The sequence below is a fragment of the Stomoxys calcitrans genome, chromosome 5 (genome assembly GCF_963082655.1).
Source record: "Stomoxys calcitrans chromosome 5, idStoCalc2.1, whole genome shotgun sequence".
Classification (NCBI taxonomy): domain Eukaryota; kingdom Metazoa; phylum Arthropoda; class Insecta; order Diptera; family Muscidae; genus Stomoxys; species Stomoxys calcitrans.
The window spans coordinates 38,751,105-38,766,898 of NC_081556.1; the positions used below are offsets into that span (position 1 = coordinate 38,751,105).

The window sequence follows — 15,794 nt, forward strand, 5'->3', positions numbered from 1 at the left end:
ATGTTGATTATTAAGATTTCCGCATCTTTCAGTGTGAAGGGGCCTTAACAGGCAAATAATAGTAAACATAGGTATTCCCAAACTTAAGGCCCAAGCAGAATGAGCGAATTAAGAAGAATTAAGAAAATGAAACGTGTGGCAACACAGAATGACGACCGCTTTCAAGCGTCAAAGTTGAACATTTTTTAATTTTTCCGCGTTGCTTTTGTGGAATTCGTGTGCAGAGTTGCATTTTTGCAATGCGACGCTCAAAACCAAAGCTCAACGCACTCATTCTGTTTTGGCCTTTATGGAAGATTTCAAAAAGGTTTACTTGACAGATTTCCTTTACAGAACTATCAAATAAACCTATTTGAAGACTTCAGTAAGTTTGAGGGACGGAAATTTGTTTTTTTTTTCGTTTAGGCTGATGTTTCCTTGAAGAAGTCGGAGGAGACTCGAATCTTTTATTATTAAATGACCATGTTAGTATTTAAAATCAAAGATTAAACGGAACTATCCATGAATTAATTTCAACATACGTTTTGAGTTTTTAAATTAATTTTAAATAATCTTTTCAAGGTAGATTCCTTTGAGATTTCCTTATGTAACAAATTTTTTAACTTATTCCAGTAATATCTTCTATGTTTGTGCTATATTTTTTTAACTTTTCTGTATTTTTGTAAAATATAATAATTGCTATTGCTTTAATTGTTTGCTTTCATACATAATTTGTTTACTCTTTTTGTTAATTTTTGTTGGAATGTTAATTTACCCTGTCCCTGCAAAGTTATCGTTTAACACACTAACAATTCTCTATTGTTAAATATTTCCTAAAAGCTTGGCGAAACACAAGCTGGACACTATAGACCTCGCCAAGACACACAGAATTTCGATGTTATAAGACAACAATGTTTAGCTAGTGGATCGCTGTTTGAAGATCCCCTGTTTCCAGCAAGCAATGAATCTCTAATGTTTTCCAGACGTCCTGATCGTTACATCAACTGGCTGAGACCTCACGTAAGTTAACTTTACCCAATCCAAGGAAACAACAAATTTTGTAACATACGTTTTTTTTAATTTTTCAGGAAATCTGTGATGATCCTCAATTCTTTGTGGAGGGTTATTCCCGTTTCGATGTTCAGCAAGGTGAATTGGGCGATTGTTGGCTTTTAGCTGCCGCTGCGAATCTCACACAAGATGCGAGTCTCTTTTTCCGCGTTGTGCCACCCGATCAAAGTTTTGAGGAAAACTATGCTGGAGTTTTCCATTTCCAGTTCTGGCAATATGGCAACTGGATAGATGTTGTTATCGATGATCGTCTTCCCACACACAATGGTGAACTGATGTATATGCATTCAGCCGAAAGAAATGAATTCTGGAGTGCCTTATTGGAAAAAGCTTATGCCAAGTAAGAGAAAAAATCGTAGAGGGATCCACATGACTTTGACAATAAGAAATGAAGTTCGTTCTTAGGCGGCCTAAAAAAGGGAGGAGCTAAAATTGGATTTCGTAGAAAATGTTCAATATTTCATTATCGATATCGGAGAAATTGATCATTATTAAGTTTTTCGATAACTGTGAATTGATCAAAATTAGGTTTAGGGAAAATGTTCAATATTTCATTATCGATATCGGAGAAATTGATCATTATTAAGTTTTTCGATAACTGTGAATTGATCAAAATTAGGTTTTTGGAGAAAAATTATAAAAAAAATTTTGATTTTTGGGTCAACATAAAACAAGTAAAAGCGTGCTAAGTTCATCCGGGCCGAATTTTATATACCCTCCACCATGGATCGCATTTGTTGAGTTATTTTCCCGGTATCTCTTTTTAGGCCAACAAAGGATAAAAAAATCTACCATAATCGAATTGAATATTAGAGACCATAGTAGAAGCCACTGTGGGAAATTTCAGCCAATTCTACTAAGAAATGAATCCTTTAGGGACTAAAGAAGTAAAATAGGGTTTATATGGCAGCTGTATCAGGCCATAGACCGATTCAGACAATATTTGGCACGTTTGTTGAAAGCCATTGTTCAAAATTTCACGCAAAGCTGATAATAATTGCGCCCTCTAGAGGCGAGATGGGTTTTAATGGCAGCTATATCAGGTTGTGGACCGATTTCAGCCATATTTGGCAGTTTTTAGCAGTCATAACAAAACACGTCATGCATTCGAATAATAATTGCGCCCTCTAGAGGCTCAAGAATTCAAGACCCCAGATAGGTTATAGACCGATTTCAACCACACTTGGCACAGTTGTTGGAAACCTTAACAAAACACTACATGCACATGCGCCCTCTAGTGGCTCAAGAAGTCAAGATCCAAGATCGGTTTATCAAAACATGGACCCATATAGCCCATTTACAATTCCAACCGACCTACACTAATAAGAAGTATTTGTGCAAAATTTCAAGCACCTACCTTTACTCCTTCGAAAGTTAGCGTGCTTCCGACAGACGGACGGACGGACATGGATCGGCTTAAAATGTCATGATGGTCAGGAATATATATACTTTATGGGGTCTTGGATGAACATTTCGAGGAGTTACAAACCGAATGACGAAATTAGTATACCCCCATCCTATGGTGGAGGGTATAAACACGTTGGGGAGAAAATTTTTGTCAAATTTTGTAGGCTTGGAAATTGGATTTAAATTTAAAAAGCTCAAAGCCGCCATTGCACTGCTTGCCAAGAGTGACTAGGTGGGAAGAAGATAACTGATGAAGTGGGTAGCTGCACAGAAATCATGATATCGACATCTAGCCAGTGCTATCAACAACAGCAAATTTAGCCTAATTTTTTAAAAGTTTTTTGTTTTTCTATTTTCTGAATAGAAGCAAGAAACCAAGGGTATAAAGCTGGACAATACACTTTGAAGCTGTGAAAGTTTACGTTTCTAGGCTCGTTTCCCCGTTTCACTATGTTTTTCCCTGAGGCTTATTTTTTCCGTTTGGTTTGTTACAATTTTCTTAATTTGTTTTGCATCTTCTCTCCTATAGATTGCATGGTTCCTATGAAGCCCTGAAGGGCGGTTCTACTTGTGAGGCCATGGAAGATTTTACGGGTGGTGTTACAGAATGGTATGATTTAAAAGAGGCTCCACATAATCTCTTCAATATACTTGCCAAAGCAGCCGAACGTAATTCCATGATGGGTTGTTCCTTGGAGGCAGATCCCAATGTTTTGGAGGCTGAAACGCCCGAAGGTTTGATACGTGGTCACGCCTATTCCATAACAAAAGTTTGTATGATTGATATTATAACGCCAAATCGTCAGGGTAAACTTCCCATGGTAAGTCCCTTTTTGCACTAGGCTTTAAATTCCTTTTATAATTTTTAAAAATCTTTAGATTCGCTTGCGTAATCCCTGGGGCAATGAGGCCGAATGGAATGGCCCTTGGAGTGATAGCTCGCCAGAATGGCGCTACATACCCGATGAACAAAAACATGAAATTGGTTTGAATTTCGATCGTGATGGTGAATTTTGGATGTCCTTCCAGGATTTCCTCAACTATTTCGAAAGAGTTGAAATTTGCAATTTATCTCCGGATTCTCTAACCGAAAGCCAACAAAATGATGGCAAACGTAAATGGGAAATGTCCATGTTCGAGGGTGAATGGACACCAGGTGCTACCGCCGGTGGTTGTCGTAACTTTTTGGATACCTTCTGGCATAATCCTCAGTATGTTATGACTCTAGAGGATCCCGATGAGGAAGATGACGAAGGCAAATGTACCGTAATTGTAGCCCTTATGCAAAAGAATCGTCGTTCAAAACGTAATCTGGGCATGGAATGTCTAACCATTGGTTTTGCCATCTATCATCTCAATGATCGAGAGTTTAATGTACGTCCCCAGGGTTTAAGCTTCTTTAAGTATCGCTCTTCAGTTGCCAGATCGCCCCATTTTATTAATACACGTGAGGTAAGTGGTGTTTAAAGGGGTTTCAAATGTCGTTATGGGTCGTTTAGGAAAATTTACGCATAAATGTTGAACCGATTTAGTGTCTTGTGCCATAAAAGGGGCATTTTTTCATTCGGTGTCGCACTGCGGTACGCTTTTCGGACTCGGCTATAAAAATGAGGCCCCTTATCATTGAGCTTAAACTTGAATCGGACCGCACTCATTGATATGTTAGAAGTTTGCCCCTGTTCCTTAATGGAATGTTCATGGCCAAAATTTGCAATTCTCTTTTGAGACGAGCTCAATAATCGGATATTTTCTTTGCAAATGGAAAAGGAAAGCCAGAGATCACAACACACACCAACCACTATGGAATGCGTTACGTAATTTGCTTAGAATTACTCGGAGGCCACCGTAGCGCAGAGGTTAGCATGTCCGCCTATGACGCTGAACGCCTGGGTTCGAATCCTGCCGAAACTTTCAGAAAAAAATGTCAACGATGGTTTTCCCCTCCTAATGCTGGCAACATTTGTGAGGTACTATGCCATGTTAAACTTCTCTCCAAAGAGGTGTGTCACTGCGGCACGCCGTTCGGACTCGGCTATAAAAAGGAGGCTCCTTATCATTGAGCTTAAAAACTTGAATCGGACTGCACTCATTGATATGTGAGAAATTTGCCCCTGTTCCTTAGAAGAATTTTCACAGGCAACATTTTCATTACGTATCAGCCATATTAAGTGTGACGGCTTCAAGGGACTTACGTTGGTATGTTGTTCTTGTACCGAATTTATTGCGAAAACGCCTCTATGATACCAATAACACATTAATCGCGCTCGACAACCCTGTCTATTAGCTATGCTTTTCACAATGCATGTGTTTTTGTGTAATGACAGATTTTTTGTCTACACATATTACACTACTCCCATGGTATACACATGATTCTATGCATCTTTTGGAAGTTGTATTGCTGACATCGTACGCCAGACAACGGCAACGGCTCTCGCTGTGGCTCCGTGTGCACAGGTTCGAATCCCGAATGGGCTGTGCCGAATTTTCTCACTTTCAAGTTTTTTTTTGCCTGTTAGGGCGAAGATCATTTAATTTTACAGTTCATGTTTGTTTTTCTTTCGAGACCAGCTCAATGGCCGGAGATTTTCTTTGCAAATGGAAAAGGAAAGCCAGAGATCACAACACACACCAACCACTACGGAATGCGTTACGTAATTTGGTAACAATTACTCATCAGCCATATTAGGTGTGAAGGCTTCAAGGGCTTTACATTGGCATGTTGTACTTGTACCGAATTAATTGCGAAAACGCCTCTATGATACAAATACTACATCAACCACACCCGAAAACCCTGTCTATTTTGTGTAATGACAGATTTTTTGTCTACACATATTACACTACTCCCATGGTATACACATGATTCTATGCATCTTTTGGAAGTTGTATTGCTGACATCGTACGCCAGACAACGGCAACGGCTCTCGCTGTGGCTCCGTGTGCACAGGTTCGAATCCCGAATGGGCTGTGCCGAATTTTCTCACTTTCAAGTTTTTTTTGCCTGTTAGGGCGAAGATCATTTAATTTTACAGTTCATGTTTGTTTTTCTTTCGAGACCAGCTCAATGGCCGGAGATTTTCTTTGCAAATGGAAAAGGAAAGCCAGAGATCACAACACACACCAACCACTACGGAATGCGTTACGTAATTTGGTAACAATTACTCATCAGCCATATTAGGTGTGAAGGCTTCAAGGGCTTTACATTGGCATGTTGTACTTGTACCGAATTAATTGCGAAAACGCCTCTATGATACAAATACTACATCAACCACACCCGAAAACCCTGTCTATTTTGTGTAATGACAGATTTTTTGTCTACACATATTACACTACTCCCATGGTATACACATGATTCTATGCATCTTTTGGAAGTTGTATTGCTGACATCGTACGCCAGACAACGGCAACGGCTCTCGCTGTGGCTCCGTGTGCACAGGTTCGAATCCCGAATGGGCTGTGCCGAATTTTCTCACTTTCAAGTTTTTTTTGCCTGTTAGGGCGAAGATCATTTAATTTTACAGTTCATGTTTGTTTTTCTTTCGAGACCAGCTCAATGGCCGGAGATTTTCTTTGCAAATGGAAAAGGAAAGCCAGAGATCACAACACACACCAACCACTACGGAATGCGTTACGTAATTTGGTAACAATTACTCATCAGCCATATTAGGTGTGAAGGCTTCAAGGGCCTTACATTGGTATGTTGTACTTGTACCGAATTTATTGCAGAAGCGCCTCTATGATACAAATACTACATCAACCACACTCGAAAACCCTGTCTATTTTGTGTAATGACAGATTTTTTGTCTACACATATTACACTACTCCCATGGTATACATATGATTCTGTGCATTTGTTGGAAGATTTATTGATGGCTTCGTACGCCAGACAACGTCAACGGCTCTCGCTGTGGCTCCGTGTGCCTAGGTTCGAATCCCGTACGGGCTCTGCCGAATTTTCTCACTTTCAAGTTTTTTGCTGTAAGGGGGAAGATCATTAAATTTTACAATTCTGGTTGGTTTTTTTTTTCGAGACCAGCTCAATGGCCGGAGATTTTCTTTGCAAATGGAAAAGAAAAGCCAGAGATTGCAACTTTTTTAGAGAAAACGATGATCATGTGGGCTATGGATCAACTTATAATGATAATAACAGACCTGGCGGAGTAAGTACCGATTAGGCTGTTTTTTGTTTAAAGGGGTATAGTTGGTTGTTTTATTATAAAGGCTTTTGGGTTTGTAGATAGTTTGGTAGAATTATTTGCACGCAAAAAAAAATGCATTTTCCTCTGTAAGATATCAACCGATTCAAGCTTTAGTTAGTAAGGCGGAAATATTTGCGCATAATTGGTATATTACCCGATAGAGCTCCAATAAAAACCTATTCCCCATACGATTTTTAAGCCCCTAGAGGGCGCATTTATAATCCAATGTGGCTTAATGTTTGCAGATAATGTTTTCTTATGACGTTCAACATCCTTGGAAAGTGTGGTCAAAATCGATCTATAACCTGATAAAGGTCCCATATAAACCGATTTCCTTAATTGAATTCTTGAGCCCCTAGAGGGCGTAGTTATTCGATTCTTCTAAGGTGTTTTGTTATGTTAAATTTTTTCTTAATATTTTTGTTAAAATTATTTTACTAATAAAATGTGTTTTTTTCCATAGGTTACAGCACGCTTCCAATTACCTCCTGGACACTATTTGATCGTCCCCTCCACATTCGACCCCAATGAAGAGGGCGAATTCATTATCCGTGTCTTCTCTGAGACCCAGAATAACATGGAGTATGTATTAAGAGAATAAAAAATAAAATATTAAAAATTCTAAAAGCATGTTATCTCAATAAAAAAAAATATTTTTGTTTTTGTTTATTATAACCTTTAAGTTGTTGGAAAATTAAAAAAAAAAAAATGTTGATTAAAAATTTCTTTAATATTTAATGCCTGTTTGTTTGATGTTTATTGTTGTTATTTGTTGTTGCACTTGCATTGCCCCCTTTTGTAAATATTTGTTAATAAAATTTGAACTTTTTTAGAGAAAACGATGATCATGTGGGCTATGGATCAACTGATGATGATAATAACAGACCTGGCGGAGTAAGTACCAATTAGGCTGTTTGTTTTGTTTAAAGGGGTATAGTTGGTTGTTTTATTATAAAGGCTTTTGGGTTTGTAGTTAGTTTGGTAGAATTATTTGCACGCAAATGAAAATTGCATTTTTCTCTGTAAGATATCAACCGATTCAAGCTTTAGTTAGTTGGTGGTTTATAGGCCGGCCCTTATTTGTAACCAAATTTCCATGAATTTTCTTTCATATCACTCAGCTTTATCCCAGTATGCCAATGCCACCAAGTCCTGTGGCCCCTGCCGTGGATCCCCAGAAAGAAGCTTTGCAGCGCCTTTTCCGAAGTGTTGCAGGTGCCGATATGGAAGTCGATTGGATGGAATTGAAACGTATTCTGGATCACTCTTTGAGGGATGGTAAGTTTCTAACACTGAGCCAGCCAGCCAGTGCTCAGCGAAAGTTGTGTTTTACAAATAACTCTTGAGTTGAATAATCAATTTTTGGTTATATAAAGTTACATAACAACAAAATATAACGATATGAAACATTTATATGGGCCATTCCACAACAAATTGAACAGTAACGAAATTTGGACTTTAGCACCTAACAGGCAAATTTTTTACCTCGATACAAAATCATAAACCCCAATTAACTCTGATTAAGATTTGTTTACCCTCCAACATAGGATTTTAGTGTACTTACATTGTCAACTGTAAGTTGACAAGACCAAGACCCCTTAAAGTATAAATGTATACCGCTCCGCTGTGCCTTCTTTTACTTTGTATGGAACAAAACTATCTTATCTATGCAAATTTATTTTCGACAATTAAAGAGCTTTTAGTAAAATACCATGCTACGAAAAATACTATATGTATATCGCTTGAATAATAGCATACCAATATAAATGGCTTTATCTGAATCCCATATAATCCTTATTGTACTACGAATTCGCTCGAAGGGTTTAGGGCCATTTAAGTTTGAATGTTAGATGTACTCCACTCTTAAAATACACTATTTGAGCCCGATATTGCCATGGGGAGTTGGCAAGTGGAAAGGCCCCTAAGGTGGTGATTGGTGGGTTAAGGGGGTGGTGTGGACTCCCAGTGTGGACTCCCGAAATTGGGTATGAATTTCGTGCTCTACTCCCAATTACCTCTCATTTGAGCCCCATTTTGTCCTGATCGGTAATATTATTATATTAGAGATTTTTTCGGGGGTGAGGGGGTCCCCCAGACACTTAGTCTTGAAAAAAAGCATAGTGCTCTACTTTCAAATACCATTTGTTGAACAACAACAACCAATCCCATGGCAGCCGGTTTTACGTACCGAATTGGCCCGACGGATTCCCTCATCGGCAAGGGCTGCTGCAACAACAACAACAACCATTTGTTTAAACCCAATATTGCCATTGGTTTAAGGGATAAAGCGTCCCCCAAACATTTGGACTCAAAATTGGTTATAAAATTCGTTTTCTAATCTCAAATACTTTTCATTTCCCATGGTCGGTAAATTTGTATTTACTCTTTGGGGGCGTTTTGGGGAAGGGGCAGTGCCCCAAATACATGGTCCCACATTTGGATATCACATTCGTATTCTACGCCCAAATACCTTTATTTGAGCCCCATATTTCGATGGTCAGTAAATAATTGATGTTTGTGGGGTGATTTGGAGAAGGGGTAGACCCCAGAAAACTGGTACCGAAAGTGAGTATCAATTTCGTGCTCTACTCCCCAAAACTATTCATTTGACATGATTGGTAAATATGTACGATTAAGGAGTGTTTTGGGGAGCGGGTGGTACATTTAGTCATGAAAATATATCAGCATCGTGCTTTACTCTAAAATGTCATTTAATTAATCCGCATATTGCCATTTTTCTCAAAATTGCGTATCAAATTTGTTTTCTTATTGCAAAAGTCAGCAAATATGTCTGGTTTTGGGTATGCGCCCTAAAAACTATCAACATCGAACTCCACTCTCTTAACGGCCAAATTGTCATGTTGGGCAAATATGTCCTATTTGGGGGTTATTATTGGGGATGGGGCGGCCACTCAGTGACTTGGCCCTGAAAATATATATCAGATTCGTGTTCCACTCTAAAATACCTCTACCTCCCCATATTGCAATGGTCAGCAAATACGCCCTTTTTGGGTGGTGCAATGGAGATGGGGTGGCGCCATAGACAATTTTCCCGAATATTGATATCAGATTCCTGTTTTACTCCCATAGACCTTTCATTTGAGCCCCATATTGCTATGGTCGTAAATTTGTCGCTTTTGGGGGTGTTTTTGGAGACGGGCGGCCCCCCAAATACTTGGTCCGATATTTGGATATCGCATTCGTATTCTACACTCAAATACCTTTTATTTGAGTCCCATAATAATATGGTCAATAAATGAGTCCTGTTTGGCGGATCTTTTAGGCAAGGGGTGGACCCCAGAAACTTGGTCCCACATTTGGATGTCAAATTCGTATTCTACACGCAAATACCCTTCATTTGAGTCACATATTGCCATGGTCGGTAAATATGTCCAATCTAGGGGTGTTTTGAGGGTTGGGGTGGTCCCCCAAACACTTGGCCCGAAAACTGGATATAAGATATGTTTCCTTATCTTAAATATCTTCATTTGAGTCCCATATTGTTGTGATTGATCTTTATATGTAGTTAGTAGTTTTTGGGGTGGGGCGTCCCCCTTAGGTACCCCGTCCGGAATTTGTATAACAAATTATTGTTTTTAGGTTACTATAAAAGATAAAACAAAATTTCGCTTAAATCCCACCACCCATCTCCGAGGTTTGGCGTTTCTGAAAATTAGGGCAAGGGGGAGGGTCCGCCCCCCTCCAGAAATCAAAATATGTAGTACCCTATTTTCACCAGGGGATCATTGTACACAATCTGTGAAAATTTCAAGAAAATCGGTTCATCCGGTTTTGAGTCTATACGGAACAAACAATCAAACCAACAAACACAAATTGATTTTTATCTATATGATAAGATTCTTAATCGTCATAACCTTAAAGTGAATGTAACCATGTCTCTCCGTCTGTTAAATGCACGCCAACTTCCAAATCAATTAAGCTAGACGCACGAAATTTTACGCAAATACTTCTTATTAACGTAGATCGGTTGGGATCGCCAATAGGTTAAATAGGTAAATGTTTAGATATAGCTTCCATGTAAACCGATCTCTCTATTATATTTCTTGAGCCTCCCGATGCTGCGATTGTTATCCGTTTTGGCTGAGATATTGCACGATGACTTTTCCTATGACCTCGAATGGCTGTACGTAACAAGTATAGTGCGAATCGGCCCAAAACCCGATCCATATACATGGATCTCCCAATTTAACTTCTTGAACATTTGGAGGGCGCAGTTTTTATCCGATTGGACGATGATTTCCCCAAAGACTTCCAACAGCAATCGGTCCATAACTTGATATAGGTCCCATATAAACCTATCTCCCGATTTTACTTCTTCAGAGGGCGCAATTCAGGCTGAAATTTTCCACCAATGACTTATTTTATGGCCTCCAATACCCATGTCAAGTATGATAGATATCAGTCCCCGGTTGTACAATCATCTCCCTATTATCTTGCTTGAGCCACTAGAGGGCGTAATTGTGATCCAAATATATACAAATCAATGGGATTTATTGTTTGACCTAAATTAATCGTTTTTTAGTTTCCGCCTCAAAAGAGAAACCGTGCAAAGAACTTAGAATGCGATCCATGGTGAAGGGTAGAGATTTGGCCCTTCCGAACATAGCATATATTTACTTGTTTTTGGTTAGTTTTTATCTTTTTTTTTATCAACGGTGTACACTTTGCAAGGTAATATCAACAGAGCTGTTCACCAGTTGGTGTCGTTCTCAGTACCATCCTTTGGGTCTGGGTCTTGAAACGAGGATGCGTTTTTAAAGTGACTACGACTTAACCACAACACCATATGGAAAAATAGGTATGACAACTGCATCTTAGTAATATATGTAAAAGCACCTCCCTTTCGAACTCCTAAATGGCGTTGGTGTAAAAAATGATCACCTGGCCTGCTCTATTGCTATTCCGCTTTGTTCTTCTCAAACATCTCACGATGTTTTGTGGACTGACCATCCACAAACGGTCAGTTTGGTGCGATTTATGGGCTGGTGACATCATTGGACCGTACTTCTTCGAAGATGATGCGAATCGTGTCGTAACTGTGAATGGTGAGCGCTACCGTGAGATGATATGCAACATTTTTTTGCTTTTTTTTTTTTGAAAAACTTTGCTAGACAACAGATAGGTCTCGATCACAGACACCACGTCATCGGCATACGTTTTAAGCAGGGCAAGTGCTATCTTCAGTACCGTAGTGTTGCTCGTTAACCTCCCGTCTGTAGGGCCTACAGTTAATAGCTAGATCTAGATTTTTATCTCCCATCACCTACATTTCAAACGAAAATGTGAAGCAAAAATCAGGAGATCGATTTATAAAGAAGCAAGTCAGTTGGAAATCATGAGAGAAATTATTGTACACAATTTTAAGCCAATCGGATGAAAATTGCGCCTTTATAGGCCCAATGTATTCTTAAAGGATGTATTCAGTGTCGGATCGATTATTTTGGTTCAATTTTCCATAAAGATTACCTTTGCCGATAGTAAAAACATTAATTGACATACAGAAAAAAAATAAAATATCGATAGTGCCATCGATATTTTGCCAGCTCTACTATTCGGACCACACCAGCTGGTCTGCATCAGCGATGCTCAAAATGAAATGTGACTGTAAGTGTGTTCGTGTACTTAAAAATTTGTGCAAATTTGCACAAATTGTTGAAAAGAGCGATCTGGATGGTTCATCGGTAGGAACTAGAAGGCATATTTCTTCTTCTATTCCTGTGGTATCACAATGGACGAAAACGTCTAACGTACGTAACGTTCGCCTACTTTATTTGTCAGCAGAAAAGACCGGGAGAGTGAGAGCGAGCAAAATTTTGAGAGTTTGCTAATTGAGAGCTTGCAAATTTCTACCGGAGGTTTTTTGCTAACAGAAAATTGCAGCATCGAATAGCTGTTTAAAGAAAATCAGCTGTCTAGTTCAAATAAATTACAAAAGAGAGTAAAGGTTGTTCTTACACTCCTGCAAATTTTTACTGGAAAAGTATGTGTAAAATACTCTCTTTAAGTATTTTTAATTCTCTCAATATGTTGTTGTTCTAGCAGTGTGTTGTACACTGAGGCAGCAGCCCTTGCCGATGAAAGAGTCCATCGGGCCAATCCGGTACGTACAACCGGCTGCCATGGGATTGCGAATGATTGGTGTTTTTCAAATATAAATATAAAAAAACGGAGTACTTTTTTATACCTTCCGAGCGTTTATCAATAAAAATCAAAGCGAATAAGAATACATGTTCCCTTATGATACGTTGATGGGTCCGCGGCCACCAACCTCATTTGCTAGCCGCTTTACTCGGAGACCTAAGGCTAGAGCTGTGGAGGAAAACCAGTTCCGGAAAAAGATGTTCACCCATAATCCTATTCATGATCAGCTGTCATCAGCGACCCTTCTGGGCCGTTGCGAACCCCTCACTCCTTAATGGCCCGGGACCCATAAGAGTCCGATAGTCTTCCCCATAGTCTTGACCTCGACGCCAGACCCTTCGGCGTCGCCTGACTATTCACGTATTTCTTGACAATCTGATCGGTTGGCCGCTGCTACATCGCCTGACTGTTCGGACAGCCGATCCTACATCAAAATCGCCTCCAGTGCCTTCAAGATCGCGAAGAATTCCGCCTGAAAGGCACTACATCTGTCCAGAAACCTATATGTGGTATTCACGCGAGGACGTCGAGTGTGAACGGACAGTAAACTAGCCATCAGGGCGAAAAGGTCACGAACAGTCTTGGAGTGTAAGGAGATTAACGCCTTCTCTGAGGATGGCGCGATCCGCATTGTTTTGGTGCCGGGCCATACCGGAGTAAGGGTGAATGAAAAAGCAGACGATTTGGCAGTGATGGCCAAAGGAATGGTTAACGAAGCCTTGCAGGTCGACGCCGTCCAAGTTAAGAGCATGTAACGCTGTGAAATAGCGAAATGGTCGGTAGAACGGCGAAAATCCTATGGGAAGATTCGGATCGTGAGAAGACGAGGCTATTACTGAAAGGAAGTAAGAAGGAGGTCAGTAAAGCTTTCGGTATGCAAAATCGGTGCAGCAAGTGATAGCATGTGGTCTTTCGCTGTTAATAGATTCCGTCTATCGCTGCTAATAGATTCCGACACTTGAACCAACTTAGGGGCGTTGAATGGAGAACAATTAAAGATTTTGAGGTTAGCACGGCAAGCAAGAGAGTTTCATCAAAGGTGAGGCATGTATGTATTGAGAATTGGTTTTTTGAGTTAAGAGGTTGAGTTTAGGATACTACCAAAGAATTTAACATCAAACCGATGGCTTTGGTGCAAGAAAATCCTTCTGCAGAGTCAAAAAAGGAAATCTATTAACTGACACAGATAGCGTGCTGAGGATTTGGAAAGAACATTTTACCTTACTGCTACAACAACCAATCCCATGGCAGCCGGTTGTATAAGCCGGATTGACCCGATGAATTCCTTCATCGGCAAGGGCTGCCGCCTCAGTGTACCACACACTGCTACTACAACAACAACAACCTTACTGCTAGTGTCCGACAAAGTTGGCGAAGAGGATACCGCAGAACCAATTCCTGATTATGGTATAGAAGGTTTGGCTCCTGATCAGAATGAGGTCCTAGTACCATTGACCCAACTGAACAACAAGGCTGCAGGAGCCGATGGGTTACCCGCTGAACTGTTCAAGACCGTAGACGACTCTATAATACCGGAGGCTTGTCTGCGCAATCTGGCTAGAAGAACGCCTACTCAATGATTGGAACCTCAGAATACTATATCCCGTACACAATAAAAGAGACAAGACGGAATGTGCCAACTACAGAAGAGTAAATCTACTCCCCATCGCATACAAAGTACTCTCGAGCGTACTGTGCGAAAGATTAAAATCTAAAGTCAATGAGATAATTGGGTCCTATCAATGCGGCTTTAGACCTAGTAAATCAAACCTAGATCAGATATTCACACTGCGCCAAATCGTGGAAAAGACCAGAGAAGGGCAAATCAACACCTACCATCTTTGTTGACCACAAAGCCGCTTTCGATAACCTTATAGGTTCAAAGGTATTTCAAGCCAAGTCGGAGTTTGGTATCCCTGTAATATTAATAAGGCTCTGCAGGATAACACTTGCTGATACACGTTCTTCAGTAAGAATAGGAAAGAATCTCTCCGAATCATTCAATACCAAACGTGGTTTCAGACAAGGAGGCAGCCTATCATGTGATATCTTTAATATCCTGCTGGAGTAGAATATACGAGATGCAGATGTGAACAGAGATGGCACACTACTCACCAGACAACAAATGCTACCCGCCTATGCCGACGACATCGATATCATAGTCAGTCACCGGAAGTAGCAACTGTAGCCTTTCAAAAATCGAAAGGGAATCGTTGGAAACGGGTCTGGCAGTACATGGAGATAAGACAAAATGGATGGCATCAACTCCCAAATAGCCCTGTACAACCGATCAGATAAAGAAAATGACGACGAGAGAGAAATGGAGAAAAATCCCAAGGCAGCTGGTTGTACGTGCCGGATTGACCCGATGAAGTCATTCGTCGGCTAGGGCTGCCGCCTCAGTGTAAAACACACTTCTACGACAACAACAACGACTGCGTTGACTAGGCATGCTGTCAGAATGAATGAAGAAGCTCCAGCAAAGAAGTTTTTTGAAGGCAAACACGGTGGTAAACTTAAACCGGACGACCAAAAGCCCGATGGAAAGATAAGGCGGTGGGAGAAACTTGGTGTCAGAGATTTTAGAATGAGTGCAGAAGATCGATGCGATTCGAACGCTATTCTACATTCGGCTAAGGGAACAAATGTTCTGTCATAGCCAATTAAAGTAAAAATATTTGACAAATTGCAGCGATTGCAACCTCCCATGTGTGCAATTACATTGATTGCAACAACAATGGCTTTGTTATTCGGCTTCCCTTCATAAGAGTATTCGACAAACATTTTTTTTTCAAAATTCTGTAATTTTTAGGGAAAATTTATCTGCTTGATGTTAGGAAATGGTAAAATAAATCAAAAATATATGCTTAAGTGTTCGATTTGTTGTGGAATGTTTAATAATTTCTTGTTTTTACTTAACTACTTGGGTTTTGCACATATATAACTATGCACATTCATATACATTTATATAGGCATAAA

General features: G+C 39.9%; 1 protein-coding gene and 1 long non-coding RNA gene across 4 annotated transcripts in view; one reads left to right on the forward strand and one right to left on the reverse strand.

The window, feature by feature from the left end:
• The window catches only part of LOC106082401 (calpain-A), a 63,840-nt gene that overhangs the window by 44,331 nt on the left and 3,715 nt on the right, over positions 1-15,794 (forward strand). For all 3 annotated transcript variants that reach the window (XM_013244882.2, XM_059369483.1, XM_059369482.1), the window contains 7 exons: positions 820-999; positions 1,068-1,390; positions 2,987-3,278; positions 3,337-3,909; positions 7,117-7,235; positions 7,487-7,547; positions 7,775-7,931. In XM_013244882.2, the coding sequence (XP_013100336.1) occupies positions 820-999; positions 1,068-1,390; positions 2,987-3,278; positions 3,337-3,909; positions 7,117-7,235; positions 7,487-7,547; positions 7,775-7,931 (1,705 nt within the window). The remainder of the gene's footprint in view (positions 1-819; positions 1,000-1,067; positions 1,391-2,986; positions 3,279-3,336; positions 3,910-7,116; positions 7,236-7,486; positions 7,548-7,774; positions 7,932-15,794) is intronic.
• Positions 1,372-15,794, reverse strand: part of LOC131997814 (uncharacterized) — a 40,898-nt gene continuing 26,475 nt past the window's right edge. The window contains exon 3 of the long non-coding RNA XR_009398436.1: positions 1,372-1,460. This is a non-coding gene — a long non-coding RNA (uncharacterized LOC131997814). The remainder of the gene's footprint in view (positions 1,461-15,794) is intronic.